At 41.1% G+C, this 22712-nt stretch overlaps 1 protein-coding gene and 1 long non-coding RNA gene across 11 annotated transcripts in view; one reads left to right on the top strand and one right to left on the bottom strand.

Annotated features, from left to right (window-relative positions):
• The window catches only part of LOC310690957, a 68440-nt gene extending 64126 nt beyond the window's left edge, over nt 1–4314 (bottom strand). Inside the window, exons 1-2 of one of the 4 annotated variants that reach the window (XR_014518291.1) lie at nt 4183–4295; nt 2882–2949 (exon numbers count right to left, since the gene is read on the bottom strand). This is a non-coding gene — a long non-coding RNA (uncharacterized lncRNA). The other 3 variants (XR_014518292.1, XR_014518290.1, XR_014518293.1) reach the window with 3 other exon arrangements.
• On the top strand, nt 3953–22642 carry MEIOC (meiosis specific with coiled-coil domain; the record flags this gene model as incomplete). 7 transcript variants are annotated; one of them, XM_083470437.1, is made up of 8 exons in its annotated part: nt 3953–4029; nt 5574–5702; nt 9000–9160; nt 11951–12055; nt 12551–14396; nt 16590–16724; nt 19193–19373; nt 21000–22642. In XM_083470437.1, the coding sequence occupies 7 exons, from the start codon at nt 5661–5663 to the stop codon at nt 21227–21229; spliced, it is 2700 nt and encodes an 899-aa protein (XP_083326563.1). In that variant the 3' UTR covers nt 21230–22642. The 7 variants fall into 7 exon arrangements, with proteins under 7 accessions (XP_083326563.1, XP_083326557.1, XP_083326558.1 ...); XM_083470431.1 differs by lacking the exon at nt 3953–4029 and adding an exon at nt 4327–4560; XM_083470432.1 differs by lacking the exon at nt 3953–4029 and adding an exon at nt 4349–4704.
• Between the last annotated feature and the right edge of the window lie 70 nt (nt 22643–22712).

Here is a 22712-nt window from a genome sequence, read left to right as displayed (position 1 = left end):
TCAGATACTTTTGTACCTGCATGTAAGGGGGAAGAGAAATTTCCAGAGAGGAGCTCCAAGTGTTGTGTAAAGAAAAGGGAAAAGCTCCCATTAGTGGTAGACAATGATCATGCTATTGCCATTTACGCCTTAAGAGTCTTTCAGACTAGACTGCTGCAATGAGATTTATGGAGGGTTGCTTTTGAAGTCGGTCTGGGAAATGCAGATAGTATAAAACATCAGCACCCATCTGCTGACAGGTATGGTTAAGCTAGGTAATAACCTATAACACCTGTTCTGAAAACTTTGTAATGGTTACAGCTTGTATCTGGGTCCACTTAAATATTATCATCTATCAGGAACATCGTCTCTTCTGCAGTGTCTCCCGGAACTGTGATAGTGTGATAAAATGCTTCCCTGAAAAACCCACTGGTGTTCTTCCTTAGCCTCTCCAAACTTTTGGAAGTTGGGTGTTTTCGTATTGTTGTTTTTGTAAGTGATTTTAGTTAGTGTTTTATTTCATTTTGTTTTATTTTTATACTTTGGATTTTTGGCAACCACCCTGAGCTCTGTTGTTCTTAAAATCTAGAAATACTGGTAATAAACAGAAGGAAAAAAACCTGGACAGCACATTCTGCCACTCTGTCTTTGGAACATGACTAAGGACTATCAGTTTGCATAATCTGCCTAAAACTCTGAAGCAGGGTGGGAAGCCCGTTCTTTTGCAGTTGGGAAGTCTACAATACTTTTGGATTTAACTGGTAAAACTTGGTTGTGGACTAACTGAGCCAGGTTGTCTCAAACTAGCAACACCATTTCTGGATCAATTTGTACATATTTTATAGGGCAGGCAGTGTTATTTTCACATCCATTTACAAAATATTGTTTGTGAGGAAGTGGGGAAGAGTAAGAGGATTTGGGGGCAGCCAAGTTGAGTATGAATGTGTGTGTAAGTACATCTAATTCTGCATTGATTAGGCCTTAAATTTGGGTTTGAGAACTTCAATGCTCTATACTGTGGCAAAAACAGAAAAACTGGGAAAACCTAGCCAACTCCCAACTGATGCTCACAGAAAATTCCTATACTGATGGTTTAAAAAAGGATTGGACACAAATCTAGACTCAAGCACTGAAATTTGCCTTTGCTTCTAGCACCATCTGCTGTCTGTTCTGATTCCCAGCCTGTACAGTATATACTTCAAAGATTTTTAACTGTTCCCCCATGTTTCAAGAGATAAATGGAAAAATATGCATAAAAATAGTTAAAATCAGTTTAACATAGGTAAACTATACAAAGCAGCACCCAAATTTATTACAGTACAGTAACTTCTGCATTGTGTGTCATGGTACTGGCATGCTGTTAGTACTAGGAGAAGACAGAAGGTATGAGAGAATGGATGGAGAGAGAGGCCAGAAAAGACAAATGACCAACAGAGGTTAAAAAGGTCAGGATGCTATGCAAGTTTACTACACTCTCTAAGTGGTGATCCTATCACAGTTGTATGTCTAAGTGGTGACAGGATCACTCATGAGTCCCCTTGCACAAGTAAATGCAAAAGATGTGTTGGTAAACTCTAGGGAACTTTATTACGGTGCACTTTATGTAGGATTGCCATTCAGGGTTTTTCCCCCAGAAACTCCAGATTGTACAGAATGCACCAGTTAGGCTACTAACTGGGACTAGTTACACTGAACTTACCTTGCCAGTTCTTAAACAGCTACACTGGTTGCTGCTCTGTTTATGGACACAATTCTGCTCTGTGCTGGTAAAGGTAAATGTAAAGGGACCCCTGACCATTAGGTCCAGTCATGACTGACTCTGGGGTTGCGGCGCTCATCTTGCTTTATTGGCCGAGGGAGCCGGCATGCAGCTTCCGGGTCATGTGGGCAGCAGGACTAAGCCGCTTCTGGCGAACCAGAGCAGCACACAGAAATGCCGTTTACCTTCCCGCCGGAGCGGTACCTATTGATCTACTTGCACTTTGATGTGCTTTTGAACTGCTAGGTTGGCAGGAGCAGGGACCAAGCGACGGGAGCTCACCCTGTCGCGGGGATTCGAACCGCCGACCTTCTGATCGGTACTTGCCTATAAAGCCCTAAGTGGCTTGAGATCTGGGTTCCTAAAAGGACTACAATATAATGTCTAATTTCAGGGCTGTGGGGGTGTGGGGGGGGAGGACACCAGAGGCACCAAGGAAAACATCTGCAGGCATATGTGCCCCAGTGGGTGTCATGCTAGACAGAAATTCAGAGACAATTGTATATACTTCAGACCAGCACATAGGGCCCCATCCATGCTACAGGATAGAGGAGATACTGGTGACTTAGAAAGAGTCGGTACTGAACATATCTGTGCCGAATCCCACTTGGGTCCTGAAGGGGTTAATATATACTCCACCAACACAAGCAACATTTCCATTAGACAAGTCAACCAGCTACAAATCCACCTAACAGTTACCTCATCCAGCCCTCATTTTACCAGCTTGTCTGCAAGAATACCATGGGGGACTTACTGAAATCAAGATACACTATGTCTACAGCGTTCCCCTAATCCACTAAGCCTGTAACTCTATCAAAAAAAGAAATGAGATTTGTCTTGCATGACTTGTTTTCGAGAAACCCATGCTGGGTCTTAGTAACCACAGCATCCTTTTCTAAGTGCTCACACACAGACAGAATGTTTTATTATCTGCAATGGATGATGGTATCATGGGGCCTGGCAGTGACAAACCAGGAACAAGACCTTGGGTTACAGTAGCTAGCTTGACCCAGTATATGGCAGCTGTGGAAAAGGCAAATTCTGTGCTAGGGGTTATTAGGAAAAGAATTGAAAGTAAAACTGTTATATAAATCTGTATCACAACTGCATTTGAAATACTGTGTATGATTCTCAACACCTCACCTCAAACAGGATATTGGAGAGTTGGAAAAGGTATAGAAATGGGCAACCAAAATGATGGAGAAACTTCCCTATGAGAAAAGGTTGCGGCATTTGGGATTTTTTCAGTTCAGAGAAAAAGCAAGTAAGAGGTGACACGAATGAAGTTTATAAAATTATGCGTGGAAGGTGTTGGTTTTTTTGCCTTCTTTCATAACATTAGACCCTAGCAAAACAATGTCAGGACAGATATAATAAAGTACTAGCACTTCTTCACACAGTGCATAAACTACGGAACTCACTCCCACATGAGGACAGTGACGGAGGATTAGGAGGATAAAGCTATTAGTGGTTACTGGCCATAACAACTGTATTCTACGTCCAAGGTCTGAGGCAGTATCCTTCCGAATACTGGAAACCATGGTAGGGGAGAGTGCTGCTCATGCGCTCAGGTCCCACCTGTGGGTTTCCCATGGCCATTTGGTTGTGAGAACTCAATCTGGACTAGTTGGGCCACTAGCCTGTTCCAGCAAGCTTCTCTTAGGTTTTTATGTGACTCGTCTCTGGCCCTGTGGAGATCCCTAAAATGGTCAAGGTACAGTGGGACTCTCCCCATACAGCGCATATGCAACATCTTTCCTTTTCAAATTTATTTTTAATTTTTTTGGGGTGGGGAGGAGACTATAGGGCTGAATCTTAGTAGCCCAAGCAAAGTCTCGTTTGACCGCAGGCGCAAACACTGCACCACAGGCCTGCTCCTGCCTCAGTCCTTCTCACAGCTCCCCTTTCCCATGCTACGCGTTCACCAGCTGTGGGTTTACCTCAGGGTTTTTTTGTTCAGTTCCTTAGAGTGGCTGGGGAAATTCAGCCAGATGGGAGGGGTATAAATAAATTATGATTATTATGATTATGATTATGATTATTATATTTAAAAATCAGTTTTTAAATCTACCCGCTTCTCTCTCTCAATCCCACCACATATTTCCTCAAGCTGCTTCCCCCTCACACTCCTAGCCCCCTTCATTTTTTTCGAGCGGGAAAAGGCTTGAAGCTTCTACTCCAACCGCCTTTTTGCTTATCACCGGGTGAACAAACCACTTTCCCGGCTTCTCATTGGGCAGGCGGCGACGCGTCCAATCGCGCGCCAGGTGTCCCTCGGTCCGCTGAATGGGGTAGGCGGAAGGGGGCAAAAAACAATGGAGAGGTTGCGATTGGACGCGCGGGCTGCCCAATGCGCAAAGAAGCCGGCGCCGCTCTGGGGGTTTGGAGGAGGAGGAGGAGGAGGAGGTGGTGGTGTGCCCTATATGAACATGGGATTGGCCCACCTCTACGGAGACGGACGTCGGCAACCGCCAGTTAACGCGAGCAGGGGGAGGGGAGGCGTGCTGGAATCACACTTTTGCCTCGGGCTCGCCCTCTATTGGTGGCCCTGAGCTCCATACCCTCGTGGTTAAATGTCTTGAGACCTGATGGAGGAGGAGGCGGGCCTACGGGGGAAGAGAAAAGGGAGCGGAGGGAGGAAAGTCCGCGCCTTATTGGCCGCCCGGCTTCGGGTGCTGGCCAATCGCGCGGTGGAGGGAGAACCTCGGCGGGCCCCTTCTCTGCCACCCGGCCGTCCCCTCCCCTCCCCCCTCCCTGTCAGGCTTGGTAACGGCTGCCTTGGCTGTTCTCGCAGCGCCGTCAGAGCCAGTCTGGGCTGCAGGGTGAAGGGAGCTACCACGCCCCCCTGCGCGGTCATGGCGGGGGCAGCGCGACGCCCCTCTTTGGCCCCTGGTTTCCCTTGAAGAGGGGGCGGGTGTGTGTGGAGTGAGAGGCGCCCTTAAACCTGTGTAGGGAAGGGGATGGAGGTGAGGGGGTGGCCGAGCGGAGGGAGAGCAAGCGGCGGGGGTTGCTCTCCCTAGGGCGGGTAGGTTGAGGGGTGCGGGTCGCTGAGGGGGGAGAAGGGCCCAAGGGAGCCGCTGAGGGGGCGAGGAGTTGAGGCGCGGGGGGGGCGCTGTCGAAAGAGTAAGGGGTCTTGAAACGGGTGGGGGCTGCGTCTGGTGGGCTCCCCCTCCCCAGAGAGTGGGAAAGCAGCTCTTCCGAGTTAGGTTTGAATAGGAAGGTGGAGGGGGTGGTGGAAAGGGGTCGTCGGAAGGGGAGAGACGAGGAGAAACGGGTGTCGCGGGCTGAGGAAGCAAGGCGGGAGTGCAGAGGAATTTGGGGAAGCGGACGACTCGACAAGTTCGGCGTGGCCCTGGGATACCAGAACCGGGACACCCGGTTGTGTGGAACCAACTGTTGGCCAAGCCGTGTGTTTTTTTTATTTTATTTTCACATCACACTTTCCCCCCTCATCTGCCTGCCATTTCTCAGTTGTTCTTCGGCAGAGAAATGATTGCCTTCAGAACAGCGACACCTGTTTGGCTCTCAGTCGGCTTAGTTCCCGAAAAGCAGAATTTGAGAGAGTCAAAGGCACCTGTGTAGTTTCTCCCCTTGGCTTTCTCTCATATATATATATATATATATATATATATATATATATATATATATATGATTGCAGATCAGGCCTCGTTGATACTTTGGAGAAATGGGGAGGGGTGTGTATGTAATAGACTGGTTCTCTCAAACTCAGCATAATAATGCAGTGTGTAGGCAATCCGAAGGGGGGGATGTTGGTATCTGTAAAACAAACAATTTAGATGTAGGTTAATTTGTCTTTCCACTTTTTTTGTCTCAGCCCAAAGTAGCATTCAGAGGCACCAGCCGCTATTTGAATAGTGCAGAGTCCAGTGGAAGACTGACGGATGTGTTCAATAACGTTATCATGACAGGTTGCAGCTCCTTCTATGATTGCTACAAATTGCAGGTTGAGTCAGTTTTTTATCAACTTGAGATAATTTTATTTTAGAAATACATTAGAGAGTTTTCATAATAAAGCATTATGTAGCATTACACTATTAGCATGGTTCGATTTGATTTTACTGGCCTGATAATAAACACTGTATTTGAAATGCATTAGAGCTGCTTCTCATGTGATTTCTGTACTTGAGTAATAACAGGGTACTATAAATTAAAGTAAGTATCATGTTGGGGCGGGGGGGGACACACTCTTTATATGTTACTCTAGTTCTGTGGTATCCAAACTCCCATCCTCCAGGGCAACTTGAAAATTCCTCAGATTCTTGGCAGGCTACAATTATTTTTATGCCTGTTGTAGAAATTGCAGTACATTGGACTTGATTCTGTAGAATTTTTAATTTTTACCTTTATTGCTCCTTTTAGTTCTTATATATTGTATTTGATTCATTGTATTATAATTTAAAGTCTGTCAGATTCAAATTGTAGTCCAGTAAAATACAATATAAGAAATAAAAGAAGAAGAAAAAATACAATTAAAAATCAGTATGGAGTGGCTATGTCATCTTCCACCTTCAGCCACAAATTCAGACACGCTGCAGACCACCTGAATGCAGCTTGCAGACCACAGTTTGGGAACCCCTGTTGTACTCATAATGCTCATTTCCTTATCATCTGTGTCGTACGATGATATCCAGGAGGGCAGCGGTCTATAGTCAGTCTCCTGTCATATCCAGAAGAACTTGGAAGGAATGGGACTACATGAAATACTTACCCTTCTAATGTGTTACATTTCAACACTCACTTCTAAGTACATGATAACTCATTATAGTTGAACTTTAAGTTAAACATATTTGAAAACTTGGGTGAAAAAGCATATGCCCATGTTTGAATGGCAGTTAACTCTATTAATGTGCAAGTTCTCCAAGGAGTTCCAGAGTGGTGTGTATGGGCTTTCAAGCTGTTCTGAAAGGTAAAGAGTTCCTTTTTCCCCCAAACACTGCTTGGGTGTCTAGTAGAAGTATCCAATGTTTTCAGTGAATAGTGGACTTACTTTCTTTTAAATTATCTTCACACCCCCAATTGCTGTATTAGTGTGGTGCCATGTCCTCTAGTTTGATGAGCTGATGTGCTGATGCAGCCCTGTAGATTGATGATCCAGGTTCAGAGGTAGTGTTTGACTGAATACCTGTTTCTGGGACAACAGTGTGGCAGGGCTGTTTCTTTCTTGCTCTGTTAACTAGATGGTCATTTAGTTTGAGCTAATTTGAGCTAGTAGAGTACCTCTTACTTTCTTGTAGAGCTACATCAACTGCCCTAGTAAGCTACCTATTGTATGGAGTGCTAGACAAATACAAATTGTGATATAGAGAGGAAGGTTCATACTTCTCCATACCATGAAGGGCTTTCTCTGGCAGTACCTCATCTCTGAAACCCTTCTGAGGAAGACCAGGCATACTTTTTGCAAGGCTATGTTCAGGAAGAATTTGAATAATTTTTTATTTCTTAAGATCATTGGAAGGGGATAGGTATATATAGGCACTGTGGTTTCTATAACTAATCCTTAATTATTGAAAATTGTCTCAATGGATTTTATGTTGTTAGCTGCCTTCAGTACTCTTCAGGAAGAATAGATGGGGAATAAATTTAATTAATAAATAGCCTCATTTTTCAGTGAGAGAGTAGTACACAATATCTTAACTCCCTTCTGACTGCATCTGCAAATAAAATAATACAGCCTTTAAAAATAAAATTTCTGAATAGCTAACTATCTTCCATTTGCTTCTCAGCTAAGCATCCAGTTCTGATAGATAATTTACAGGCATCCTAACTTTTAATGGGATTAAAAAGAAAGGTTTAGCAAATTCAGTTTAACACTTGCATATTAAAAGTTACTACTTATCAGATTGTCCATAATGAATTTGTGCAACCATAGCTGCTTCAAACATTTTTGTATTCTCACTTAGCCATGAATTGTCTAGCTCAGGTGGGCAGAAGGTAGATTACTATCTTCTGAAAGATCTTGGAGTAATCTACTCCAAGTATAGTAGTTTGGCAAGTATATCTGATTCTCACTTGTTTAACAAATAAAGAAAGCTTGTGTGAGGGAAATGAGGGATTTTTAATGGAAAAGTAATGTAAACTTAGTTCTGATAGAAAAAAAAAGATTTAAAAGCCTGAAGTAAAACCTGCTTTAGGTCTTATACAAGTCTTGTCTCTTTAGCTCTTTAGCAGTTGGTATTGGTTGTTAGACTTGATGCTAGAATATAGAACTAGAAAATATTTCATCATTTTTCCAAACATTAAAGAGAATTGTAAAATATTTTGTTCATTAAAAGTACTGTATAAATGATAATATATGTGAATGAACAGCCATGGAAACTGAACAAGCAATCATTTCACCAATTAAAATTCAATGCATAAGGCATAACTCAGTTTTCATTTTCAGGTATCACAGTGCACTTATAAGCTTATATTTCCCATGGAGACAGAAAGTGTTGTATACCACATAGGCTTAGGCATGCAGCATTACACATATTACTCTATTGCTGGATGTTTTCCCTGGACATCACACTTTCGTGCATCCAGTATACAAAATTGGATTAGGATTACTTCATTGGGGTCATATGATGAACACATCGCTTTGACATACTTTATTCATTTACACAAGTAAAACTGATTGCACACTGGATTATTTAGTAATAAATGAAATCCAAATAGAATTCCCCATAGTACAAAGTGTTGTATAATAAAATTTAGCCCAACAAGTATAAATTATCTTCCACTATGCAAAATCCTGCTGAATTGTGTTAAGTTTCAACAACAAATTCCCTTTAACTGGGAGAAGTAATAACTTACTCCTACCTCAGAGATTAATTTGGAAACAAATTTTATTTAGTGTTGTTTACTGGTTTTCTTAGAAACTAAAAAACAGAAGTATGTTAAATTAGGGAACATTATCTCTGGAACTGTGGGGGGAAATACTCTCAAGGGTTTTAAAGCAAAATGTAGCTATATTTGTGGTTGCTATTATATACCTTTGCTGTAGCCTATTTCAGATCAGTAAAAGTCCCCGCCCCCCTACCCGTCAAAGTGGCTGAGTAATCGCTCTTTAGTGTGTCGTGATGTGGCTCCTTTGCAGTAGTCGTGGGGACGACTAGTACTGTCTGGAATCAATTAGCTGAACTTGATGGCCTTTGGTCCTTTCCAACCAATTTATTCTCAATTTAGGAAATTAATTATGAAATTAATGCATTAAAATTAATATTTTTAATATTAATTTTCTCTTCTTGAATTTAAAATACAGAGTGAAGAGAATGTAGACTTACGGCAGACTTACAGTACTTCAATTTCTACAGCTTCTGAATGTTCAAACCACGCTGATTCATCTCTTTTCTATGTCCCATGGTCTACCTATGCAGATGATATTAAACAACCCCCTAGTTCTCAGATTAGTGTAAAGAACAGGTACATAATTTAACTGTTATATGACTAGGAAGAGAAAATTGTATGGTAAATAGTTTGCTTATTTTCATTGCATTAACTGCTAGTTCCTACAGGACTGAAGGGTACAAATTGACAATACATGTCCAAAAAACGTGATGTGTTTTTTGGAGATAATTTGTGAATGGTGGGTTTTTATTTTTCATGTTCAGAATCCATCTTGACTCTATAGTTGGTGTCAGAATTGAGTTCTTTTCAGGTCAGGCTAGCAACTCAGAAGTTTCTTTGCTTTTTGATGTAGAATGCAGCTATGCTCACTTTCTTTCATTTATATTGCTTTGATTTGTTCCATATATTGTAAAGGTGTCCGTCAGGCATCAGCCACTTCATTCTGTTCTTACCACCTATTTATAGCATATGAGAATGAGCAACCCCTCTGAAGCTTTCCTGATTGGGTCTGGGTGGGTGTGGAAATCCTGAGCCAAACTTAGAACTCAGAAAGGTGTTATTATACCCTCTTCTATACCCCAACCACACTCCCCCTGCCCAAGTCATTGGCAGGAGCCGCAGAGGGAGTTGAAAAGAAATACTTCTTTCCTTTTCTCACCCCCCTCAGTCTAATAGAAAATGGATTTGTGGCTGTAGTTATTTCAAGAGCTCCTGCAGTTGCATGAACTGTAAGAACTGCATCTTCCATAGTTCACTGCACCCCATCACACTTGGTATAATCTACTGCACCACATCAGTGAGGGCAAAAGAAGAGGGGAGCAAGCGAGCGAGGGAAGAGAAAATTTATTTGTGCTTCTGTTGTTTTTCCACTGATGGGGGAAGAAAGAATGTGGGAAGGAAGGGTAATGTTCAGAGTGCGTAGCAGGGATGGCTTTAGGGTGTGGAGAGGAGTGGCAGATTTTTATTTGAGTGGGAGAGGAAGTTTGGAGTATGTAAAATAGGTGTTAGGAACCTTTGGCCCTCTAGATATTGCTGAACTACAACTTCTAGCAAGCATGGCCAATGGCAATGAATGATTGGAGTTAGAGAGCTGAAGTTTCTCCACACTTGCTATAAAACATACCTTTCCTTTTGAGGTGGGTTTTCCAGTGCCCTGAAATATTCTTCTGAGCCTGGCTTGGGAGAAATTTGCCAGCACCACTAGACCTGGGTTAGTGTACGGCGTATGTCAAAGGATAGAGGTGTGATTTAGATGATCTTGAGCTCCTGGTATAGCCCATTGAATCTATGGATCCTTTATTTGGAAACTTTCCCAGTGTTTCATTCTTCCATGGAAATTTTCTATTTCATATATTTATTAGCAACAATGAATGGGAGTCAAATGCAAATACAGCATTGTGCAAATATAATATTAGGCAAAGTTGGTAATTTCACATTTCTAGCTTTGTTTATTAAAGTAAAATAAACATGGCCAGTAAGATCAGTCTAGGGCATAAGAAAATTGATACAAATTACCTGAGTTCAAAATCTTGTGTTAAACCACACCACTGTTTATCAGTTGATTTACTTACAACATAGTAACATCATTTTTCTTCCTGCTGTCTAAAATCTTACAAGAGATTGTTTAGCTGGGCTGCCTCAACTTGGAGTGGGGAAGCTGGTTCACCAGGCTTTTACTTTTAGCTCACCATGCTCTTTTTGGCAAGCCATGCCTACCTGCTCCATACATGACATCAGGTGTGAGGCAGGTAAGGGCAGGGCTTCAAAGGAACAATTGGGAGCTTAAAATGAGTTGCCAATTGTTCCTTTGCTACAGCAAGACATGCTTTTACTGCCCATTAGCTGATGGGTGGCAGAGGCAGCCTTGCTCCAAGAGGGTTAAGCAGTTCTAAACCGCTGAAAAACACAGGTGGGTGGGACCTCCAGTTTATCAGCAGTTTCAATGGAAACCATTTCTCCATCCCTATACTGCTTCTTTGACTTCTGACAACCAGAGGTTCAAGGAGCAGTGTGGGACTGTTTGAAAGCTCCTTTGCAAGCAGCCCCACTCTGCTGTTTGAACCTCCTCTTTTGAGAGGTTCATGTAGCAGCATGGAGCTATTTACAGACTTTCAAACAGTCCTGTACTGTGCTTTGAAGTCAAAGCTCATTGTCACCTGATATCACGATGATGGGTGAGTGACAGGTTGGTGGACCTGCTCACTTGTCAGATTTGGCCCAGCAGGGGTAGGGAGATAAGGATCTGACCTGCCAACCAGAAAAAGTTTCCCACACCTGTCCTTGGGGTTTGCCTGCAGCAGGGATGAACACATTGTATGTGGTTCAAGTCTGCATGCAGTCAAATATGCGCAGTCTGCATGTGAGGCGGACAAGTTAAATTATTGAATCATTTGTATATTCCACTCATCGACAGGTTTAACATGCTGTCATTCATAATAGTCTGCGGGAATTCTGAACCGCAGGCTCTCATAATATGTCTGGGTGTACAATGTACTATAAATAATCTGAACAAAAAAAGAACTTGTTGGGCTTCAAGTCAACATGATGGTTGTGACGTGGGTCTTTGACAGCTTGGGAAGCAGCACAGTCAAGAGGTTAAAGGGATTTTGATTTTCTTCCCCCTTTTGTAGATGGTGAAATGTCTCAGTGGTCTACATTCAGCCTTTACATTCCATGCTAGCTCTCAAACAATCTGTTAATGTGTGAGATCTTTGTGGAACACAGGCAGTTCTAAAAGCTGCAGTTCCAGGATATTGTTGATTTTTTTGGTGGCAAATGTTATAGCTAGAAATAATAGAAATGTAAATATGAATATAGGCAGACATTCTTAGGAAATACTTAACCTACTTTTCTCACCCCACTTAGGATTCAAACAGAAAGAAATGACTATGGCAGTGAAACAGACTTATATGGACTTGTGTCTAACATCTTGGAAGAACAAGATAAATCTCAGCCATATTTTGCTGACGGGTTGGTAATATATTCAACATAGGATAGTAATTTCCTACACATCTACTCACTTTTTCCAACTGCTCTTGTTCCACTGAGAATATCCTGCATCTGCCATCAGTGGAAGCTTGTAATTTCTGCTGCCATTATCAAGAAGGCAGTAATGCATATTAACCTGAATCTTACATTTTTTATTAGTGTATTTGTGGTTTTGGCAAGTACTTTAAACAGCTTATTACACACCATTCATATATAAAGATGTGCATTAAATAGGTGGTATGCCAACTACATGCAGACCTCAAGTATCGGTTTTGAAACCCCCCCCCCCAAAAAAAAAGTTTAGTGTGATCCAGCTTGATACATGTCTCTGGCTTTCACAGTCTTCATTTGTAATTATACCAATAGCTCTGACAACACACTGGCCATGGGACATACCAAAAGTAAAAACAAAGATTAGTATAATAGGTTAAAATCTATGTAAGGAATTGTGCAACTGTTTATGTTTCATTCTTGTAGGGCGTGCGCCTCCAACTTAAAATCAGTATGGCCTGTGAGCACAACCCGATTTACAGACCACCCTGACCTGCTGTCGGAAACAAAGAGGCCAATAGATGGAGCCATCCCTCAACAGACTTTTTATGGTGGAGAAACTTTGCCCGTGTCTGACAAACAGTATATGCATGCTGGTCCTGTAGCATTGCAACAGAAAGTGGATGACCTTTACCATGGGCTCACTAACATCGACATTGATGAGCAATGGCTGTACCCTTCCAGGAATGATCATGTCAGCTGTTATAATATTCAGAACAATGAGAATGCAAAGACACCACAGTTTCAAGACTATTCATATGTGAAAACATGTTTTGCCCCACAAACCAGTCTTTTAGAAGCAATAAAAGAATCAGGAGCAGATACTTATGCTTATGGAAGGGATAAGGTAGGTCCTAAAGGACATGATGCACAGGTGCACCAAAAGAGAGCTGAGATGCTTCTTTCACAATTTAGTAGATATGGTGAAAGTGCAGATTATTGTAGATACCTGGATTATTCTCATCCAAATAAAACAAAGCATAATAAAAATGCAAATTATAGTGTTCAAGAGAGTAAAAAATTACCAAGTGGAACACCCGAGTTACCAGCTTTAGATACTGATAATTATAGCAAACTTTTTCAAAATAAACCAGCTGTCCAGAAGAAAATGGAAGATGTCTCTTCAGAACAGCAGAATTTTACATTTCAAAAGACTACCGGACTCATGTCAGAAAAGCAGTTTGTGAATGAAAATTCATTTACCCCTGACTTTGGTTTAAAATCAGATTTTGCCCTCAAATCTCACACAGCTGTTTCGGGGAGTGGTGATTTTGCAAATGCTACAGAAAATTCAGAATATTTCAAATCACTGAATATCTTATCAACAAACCCAGTAACTTCTTCATCAGGCACAAATCTAAGGCCAACATGGATCAACATACAGACTAAAAACAGTTCCTCCATCCCTATTCGGAATCAAAGCACCTTGATAAAGTTGAATAATCATTTAACTGCTGGTTCAAAAGGTTCCAATCATTCTTATGATTTTTCTCAGTTGCCATCAAGCAATGCAACTTTAAGCAATAATTTGTTGCTCCAGAAATATTGCCAAGAAAACCCCACAGTATTTTCCGGTTTTGATTTCAATGATAGCAACGCTGGAGACAGAGTTCAGTCTGCCGGTCATACAGAAGGACTGGGTAAGGTAACAGAAGAAAGTCTTTTTGAGTCCATGATTGACAAAAAAATCAAACCAAATGGTTTTTGTGATAACTATACGCAGCAATATGGGATCATTGAAAATGTGAACAAGCACAATTTTCAAGTTAAATCACAGAATGGACATTATGATGCTGACGACGGACAAAAACATCTAGATGGACTGTCACAGAATACTTACCAAGATTTACTGGAGTCTCAAGGTCACTTCAGTAGTCACAGGCAAGGAAGTGGAGACAATATTGTCAGTAACCGTGTGAACCGCACTCAGGCTTCTTGCTTTTCAAACAATTTCATGATGGGTGACTTGAGGCACAGTCCAAGTGTTCCACAGCTTAATTCAAACAGATTTCCTTTGAAATCTACCCATCCTTTTGGGCATTCTGTCATTCCCCTGATGGATTCTTATGATTTGTTCTCCTATGATGATTTAAGCCACTTGTACCCTTATTTTAATGATATGATGTACGGAGACAATTCTTTCACAGGCTTCATGCCAACATTTGGATTTCAAAGACCAATGAAAACTAGGAGTGGGTCAGCCAGTGAACTTCATATTAGGTTGGAAGAATGTTATGAACAATGGAGAGCTTTGGAGAAAGAACGGAAAAAGGTAAGAAGAAACATGCATATCAGAAGGGAGTACAAAACGGGGAGTAGATACAGCAGTGAACAGAATCTTTGAAATTACTTAATAAGTATATTGAGTAGTTTCAAATATTCTGTTCACTAATGTATCTAAGAAACAGAAGGATTAGGCTAAGCTTATAGGAACAGCTTTCTTATCAATGCCTAGGACCAGGGGCATGGAACAGGTTTGGGCTGCTCAGTCTTCAGTCCTGATCAATTGGAAATTGCTGGCACAGTTGTTTAAACCAGTACTACTTTAGAGAAGAGACGCTGGTGGCGCTGTGGGTAAAACCTCAGTTCCTAGGACTTGCCGATCGCATGGTCGGCGGTTTGAATCCCCACGGCAAGGTGAGCTCCCGTCTTTCGTTCCCAGCTTCTGTCCACCTAGCAGTTCGAAAGCACCCCTAAGTGCAAGTAGATAAATAGGTACTTCTATATAGCGAGAAGGTAAACGGTGTTTCCGTGTGCTGTGCTGGTGCTGGCTTGCCAGAGCAGCTTTGTCACGCTGGCCACGTGACCCGGAAGTGTCTCCGGACAGCGCTGGACCCCGGCCTCTTAAGTGAGATGGGCGCACAACCCTGGAGTCAGACACGACTGGCCCGTATGGGCAGGGGTACCTTTACCTTTACTTTAGAGAGGTCAGGGTCTTGTTTAACTGTTCGGTAATCTGATCCCGGTTAAAACAGCCTCAAGCTTGTCAGAAAACATAAATGTAGTGCAGGTCCAGGAACTGATAGCTTTGATTGCTGCAAAACCTTTTTGTGGACCACTTGAATGGAATTTGCAGGCAAGAGGCAATTTAGTTTCTAGCCTCTAAAGCCCAATAAAAAAAAAAAATACTTCTGACAGTTTTCCTAACATTCCACAATTCTATTTTAGCAGCCTCCTTTGAGCACATATTCCTGCATTTTTTTGCAACATAGTAGCATTTTAGAATGTCACTTGTGCTTGCTGGAGCTAAATCCTTTACTTAGCTGTATGATGCAGCTTTGATTGCCAGTTAAAAGACCTACAGTGGTGCCTTGCAAGACGAAAAGAATCCGTTCTGTGATTCTCTTCGTCTAGCGGTTTTTTCGTCTTGCGAAGCAAGCCCATTGACGGATTAGCGGATTAGTGCTATTAGCGGCTTTTAGCGGCTTATCGGCTTATCGGATCAGCTGATAAGCGGCTTAGCGGCTTAGAAAAGGGGGGGGGGAGGAAAAAAAACCCGCAGGAACTCGCAAGACATTTTCGTCTTGCGAAGCAAGCCCATAGGAGATTCGTTTTGCGAAGCACCTCCAAAACGGAAAACTCTTTCATCTAGCGAGTTTTCCGTCTTGCGAGGCATTCGTCTTGCGGGGCACCACTGTACTGTATTGGCCCGGATATAAGCCTCACCAGAATATAAACTGCTCCCTTAAAATTCTGCAGGCACTCACATCACACCCGTTCTGTTTTACCGTATATCTGTTTCAGCAGTGATATCGTTAAAGCCAATTTTTGTAAGGTCGCAAATTTAAGCCACACGTTAACTTTTCACAGTCGGAATTTGTAAAAAAAGAGGCTTATACTCAGGCCAATATGGTATATACGTAATGAATATTCTAAATTGTTGTGATACGTTTTTAGTTCTAACACTGTTCCAATATAATTGGTGTTTGGAAGTTAAAATAATGAAAATTAAAATGCCCGTTTTACTTTTTGAGGGCTCTGAATGTAATTTATGGTCTGTTAAAATTAGTAGGAAAACCTTCACACTGACCAATGTAGATCTAAATTGTACCCTTTCTACAGAATGCTGCATAATTCTTATTCTCTGCAGGGAGCATGGCAACATTTAGTTAGTTATTTTGCAATACTTTGGGTAACAATATTTATGTTTTGTTTTAAGTTTGCTACCTCAGCTACAGGTGTGTTTTGCTTCTTGAGATCTTGAATTATTCTAGTCCAGCTCAACACCCTTTGTCAAATAGAAATAGGATGCTTAGTTTTGCAAATATGTGCTATAGGTTACTACAATATTTTTTATTTTCAGGAGTTTGGGTTTGGCTTCACAACTGAGATGCCACTAATGGCTGTGTTTCAAGTAGATACCCTCATCATTTGTATCCCAAAAGAAGAATAAATCAAGTTTCCTATAATATACTCCCCAAAATTTACCGTCTTTAAGATGACAGATTAATTGTATCTTTTCCAGACTGAATCAGCTCTTGCCAAGAATTACCCTGGGAAGAAAGTGTCTAGTACTAACAACACTCCAATTCCAAGACTGACATCAAATCCATCCAGAGTTGATCGCTTAATTGTGGATCAGTTACGAGAACAAGCCAGAGTGAGTTATTTGATGTCAAAATACCAAATTTTGGCTAGTTTGGACCCTTCATGCCCAAGACCTTATCAGCCTCTTCTGCTCCCCAAACTGGCATACGTATGCCTCTAATTCTGTCTCTCCTGAACATTGGAATTGTGATGCTAGATGTTCCAAACACAAAACATATATGGTTGTTGGAGGGTATCCGCATACGGGTTGTTCCTCCCAATTGTTCCAGTTGGGAGGACAATGCAAGATAGCTTTGTGTACTCCATTCTGTGTGAGGCAGAGCCAGTCCTAATTCCAGTTCTATCTGTCTACAATTTACAAAACCTTGGCAGAGGCAACAGATTAAAAAAAGGAGACATTTTGTCTGCTTCTTGGCTTCAGACCCCTACTAGACTGGTCTTCACAGCGTAGGAAACCCCAGCAGTGCCTTCCCTGATCCTCGAGCCCTTTGGGAAGCAGAAAGGTTAGAAAGGCAACGCACTCCAAAGTCGGACCATTTTATCCATTCCTGAAAATTGGAACAAATCACACAAAATGAAATGAAAACACAGGGCCAAACTACATGTGTGCAAATGGAAGTTCAATGGCTTCTTCTTTGCTTTGCTCCAAAAGCTGCTTGAGAAATGGCAAGGAGGAGGCACTTAAACCTGTCTCCATCTCAAATTACCTCTCTTAAGTGAAATATGACCACCTTAATGGGGCTGAAGTTCCAGGCAAGTTGGGAGAAGTGATGTAGTAGATCAGAGGGCATCAGAGATGTCCTGTTTCAGTCTTGTAAAGCAAGGATTGGATTAGTACCCAGTGCACATGAACTCACATCTTACGGCAGGCTGCACACAAGAATACCTGCACATTCAACTGTAGAAAAGGTGTTTGGTTGTAGGGAGTGGGAGCTGGAAAAAAGGGAGAAAAGTTCAAAAAGTTGGGGAAATGATTATGTAGTTTGGTTCATAGGCTTCTGACCTACTTTGGATTACTTGATTAGCAACGCAGCGCTTATCTTCTGAAAAGTAATTTCATAGGGAAATCTGGTCATTTTTTCACCATGCATTTCTTTTGAGGTCCTGATCCAAAACGGGTTACCAAAACTTTTCCTTTGCTTTCCTGGCCAAACCTCCTGGCACTGTCCTTTCTGAAGCTGTCAGTGTAGTTCTTAATCTGTTTTCTGTAGGTTCCCACAGCCAACCTGGTAAACCTCCTATAGCCTAGTCTCCTTTCCTTGCCCCCAATCAAATCCATGTTCCTTCGTTGAGTTAAACCAGATATATTTCTTTGCCGTAGAACTGCATGGCTTTGCTGGCATGAAAATGTGGTTCTCCTGTGTAAAAAAACCCCCAATAATTTAACAGAATTCATTGGGAGCTGGGATTTTTTCCTTCCTTGGTGAATATAGTTTTGATTGATATATACATACAGGCAACTCAAAAGTTCAACAAAGGGCAAGGATGTAACAATTCAGAAGTGTGCCTTGAATTTATGCTATTTGAATTTTAGTGCTTGCTGTACTTTGGGGAAGAACTTGGTTTTGCCTTGCTGGATTCAAGAGGGTAATTAGCAGTGAAGGCTGATACATTAGAGCACACCCATCAGTCTTGGTTACTCCAAGCCTACCTGCCTTCTCATTTACAACCAGTTCCAGAGGGTGGCTGTGGCTATCTGCTTCCCCCTTAGCTTCAGTTTTCCCTTTGTGGAACTCAGCAGAGGAGGATGGGAACAGAATTAGTTGGTGCCACCTCCATTTGGTGTTGCGCCCCTTTTAAAGCAGAGGTTGTATGGCCATCTGTCAGGGGTGCTTAGTTGCAATTCCTGCTGCATTGCAGGGGGTTGGACTAGATGACCTTTGGTAACACCTTCCAACTCTACATTTCTATGATTCCCATCCTACAAGTCCCAGTGACCATCTACCACCACTGGTGATAAAGTTTGTAGCTTAAGAAACATGGTTTTATATTTATGCATTGTGCCTTGATAAACTGACAATTAAAAAAAATCAGTAAAGCAATGCATTATAATTTCCTAGAACTAACCTTTAACTAAACCACTGGTGTACAGCTGAATTAAACTTCAGTATTACATTATGGCTTTGGTTCTAAATACCCATTAGAATTGTCTAAGACTACAGTATGTTGTTAAAGTGAATTAGGAATCAGCCTTTTCAGTGCCAGGAAAGCATTACTTAGGAACCCTATATAGGTTTATGTTAAGATTATTTTGAAATCAACAGGGTTCAAAACTTTAGCTTCTCATTTGCATCAGATGACCTTGAAACGCTTAGATTAAAAACCCCATATTGCTATATGACTTGGGGATCTGCTCTTTGAGAAACACAAGACCAAAAGCTAGTTACATGGTTCTGATTTAAATGAGATGTTTGTAGCTGTGGATTTATAGACAGACATCAACAGACCTCATAAGAACTGCTTTATAGAAAGGAAGAGAACTATGAAAGAATTCAAATTGCTGTTCTTTAATATTTGCAGGTTGTGACTCTGCTGGGAAAAATGGAACGCCTGCGAAGTTCTCCTCTTCATGCTAACATCTCTACTGCTCTTGACAAGCACCTGGAAGCAATTCACATTGTGCAGTCCCGTAGAAAGGATGAAATTGTCAATGCTTCACATCGGCAAAGACAAGGAGCTCCCAGATGTCAAGATGATAGAGGTGCACTTTTCTTTTAATATTTGTTCTCCCAGTTTCTCTGCCTGGGGCCGTTTTAGGGCTTTTGTCCCAAATAAGAGAGGCATGTTTAATATTTGTTTGAAAGTTACACACCTAGCAAAGAGTAAGCACATTGTGTACTAAATAACAATTTCCAAAGTAGCATTAGATTCAGTAGGATTTCATCAAGGCTGCTTTGGAGTACAGTGGTACCTTGGGTTAAGTACTTAATTCATTCCGGAGGTCCGTACTTAACCTGAAACTATTCTTAACCTGAAGCACCACTTTAGCTAATGGGGCCTCCTGCTGCTGCCATGCCGCCGGAGCACAATTTCTGTTCTCATCCTGAAGCAAAGTTCTTAACCTGAAGCATTATTTCTGAGTTAGCGGAGTCTGTAACCTGAAGCGTATGTAACCCGAGGTACCACTGTAAATGATTTGAGCACTACAATCCAAGAATTGCTGTGCAAGCAAGTTCTTTTGACTATGGTGTATTGACTGCTAAATCAGCTTACTGCCATATACTGCAAGTCTCCCCTGGCACTTTTGGGTTTTCATTACAATGCTAAACATTGGTACAAGGTTCAGAGTTGAGATGCCAGATTACTTGATGCAATGAATCCAGAATGTCTTCTGGAATTAAGGAGTGGTATTCCATCATGCACGTTGGTTCTTCTTTTGTGCTGTTCTTTTTTACCCAGGGGTCAGCAACCTTTTTCAGCCATGGGCCGGTCCACCGTCCCTCAGACCATGTGGAGGACCGGACTATATTTTGTGGGGGTAAATGAACGAATTCCTATGCCCCACAAATAACCCAGAGATGCATTTTAAATAAAAGCACACATTCTACTCATGTAAAAACATGCTGATTCCCAGACCGTCTGCAGGCCGGATTGAGAAGGCAATTGGGCCACATCTGGCCCATGGGCCTTAGGTTGCCTACCTGTTTTTACCCACCATCTGAAACAGTGGTAATGGGAACACTCTGAATAATGTTAGTGGAATGCAGAAAAAAAAACACCCCACCACTCTTTCTTAAGGAGAATTAGGAGACCCAAACTCCTTTAAGGAGCAAGAACTTGTACTCACAGACGTCTTCTGCACTCACTACTTACAAGGGACTTCATGGAGAATTTAGTCTCTAGGCCCTGCCAATAGCAGGATTTTCCAGCCTTTCATCATCCCTAAGAGTTGTTTATCCTTTATAAGACAACTATCAGTTATTGTTTACATGACTTGTAGGGAAAGCTGCTTCATTCATATTATGCTTGACTGATTAGCTCAGAAATCTTTATCTCCTTGAATATCTCTTGCAAATGGATTATTGAAATAATGGGAGGTATGCAAAAACACAAATGTGAGTTTACCTGTTTAGCTGTTCCTTTTTGCTTCACCGAGTCTTTGAAGAAGTTCCTTGTGGATTGTGTTCTTTAGGGGGAGAATGTGTATTTGGCATTCATAATTTGCATACCTTGCATTTCTACCAGTGTTCAAACTGACAGGAATTATTCTTGTACAACAGCCAGTGAAAGCAGCAAAACATTAATGCAGTTTTCTGTGCTAAAGTACACAATTTTGAACACTTCAAAAGAGTAGCAACATCAAATATTGTTTTCCCCCCCATCTCAGATGTTTTTGCTCTTGCGCTGGCCATTAAAGAGATGTGCACAGCAACACGCAAAGCTCGCACTACGCTGTGGTGTGCTCTTCAGATGACCTTGCCAAAAACAACCCCGACAACTGGAACAGCGGAGGTGGAAAAAGCCTTACATGAGCTAGTCCTACCTGAAGATAAGACCTATGAACAGATGAATAGTGGCAACCCTGCGATCCAGAGGGGAGAAACAAAAAAACATTGAGGAAAAAACAGAGATAATAGATATGGATGTATTATAGCACTGTACTAAATATTGTAAATGAACTTTTAAAGCTTTCCTTCCAAATTAAAAGTAAAGAGATATGTGAACTGAAGTTTGCTTATCCTAAACCCAGCAGCTACCTGCTGAGTAGCTGTTAACGCAAGCCAAGAAGCCTTTGATGTTATCAGAATCAATATATTGACTGGGCAGATCTAACGTTATGTTAAATAAATCAGAAAGTTTTAAACTGCCAAAGTAGAACTTAAATCCATTCTACAGTGCAGGCATATGCAATGATCATTCTGCCTGTGTGATACAGTTCTTTTAGATTTCGTTAGTAATTCTGTTTTCAAATAATGAATTTGAATTACTGTCACATGTTACTGTGTGCAGTCTAGTAACAGATAAGTTTTGATTGTGATAGAAAAAGAATTGTTCTCTTTAGACAATGAGTACCTGGAAACAGGAAGGAAACAAAGCTAAACATACCCAGTATGAATGTTAAATGAAAATATTTAAAAATACTTATTTATGAATTTGAAATCTTAAGAATCTAAAAGAAATTGACCAGATTTTCTTAAATTAGTGATATTATATAAAGCCATTATCTAACCATGCATGTTAGGGAACATTAAAAAAAAACTTGCAAAAATCATTTGTACCTATTTTAAATAATATCAATATTATCTGTTAAAAGTATTTAAATGTGATCAAAATTACATTTATATAATTGAGCCTTTAGCAGTTGCACTGCAGCTGAAATAATGAATATTTTAACACCCTTGGTTTACTATTTTTAAAGAGGGTATCAAGAAGTTTTGAAGTGCACTTTCTTTGACGTTAACTCTTTAGCCAGTTCGGTTTGAGATTGTTTGGTGTATATTTTGTTTTCTTAGTTTGCTTCTGCATACTTTAGCACTGTTGAATGCTTGGTTTTTTTTTCTTAATATCTGATCTTTTTATTGTATGTGAGTAATTTATTCAATTAGCATGTTATTATGTGGCTCAGGAGATCTTGGGTTTTAACAATCTAGCATGAAGATAAATACATAATGTCTGGATAAAATTTACTTCTCTACCCTTGGTTAGGTACACAGATATTTTAAACATCTGTGTTCTTCCAACTTTTAGAAATCCCGGTATGCTAAAAAGTGTAATCAAACTACAAATTGCCTTTAGATGATGTAAGGGACTGATTGAGATTGCAGGAGAAACTGTAGGGGACCATTTTGATCATTGATACGACTTTCCATGCTGCCCACATAAACTTCATAAGGCAGCAGACTCATACCACCATACCATAGTAGCCACAAAGATGGGTTGAGTTTTGACATTGATACGTTACATGTTATGAAAATAAATATTGTACTATCTTTACTCTCGCCTAATAAACTGGCTTTTTGTTGAAAAGAATGCTACAATTTCTACGTTTGTGTTCCTGTCTTTGGAAGTAATTCAGGCTCTTGCTATCGAGTTTTATGTC

The sequence above is a fragment of the Podarcis liolepis genome (genome assembly GCF_965112155.1).
Source record: "Podarcis liolepis genome assembly, chromosome: 13".
NCBI classification, from domain to species: Eukaryota; Metazoa; Chordata; class Lepidosauria; order Squamata; family Lacertidae; genus Podarcis; species Podarcis liolepis.
This window is presented reverse-complemented; position numbering and strand designations above follow the sequence as displayed.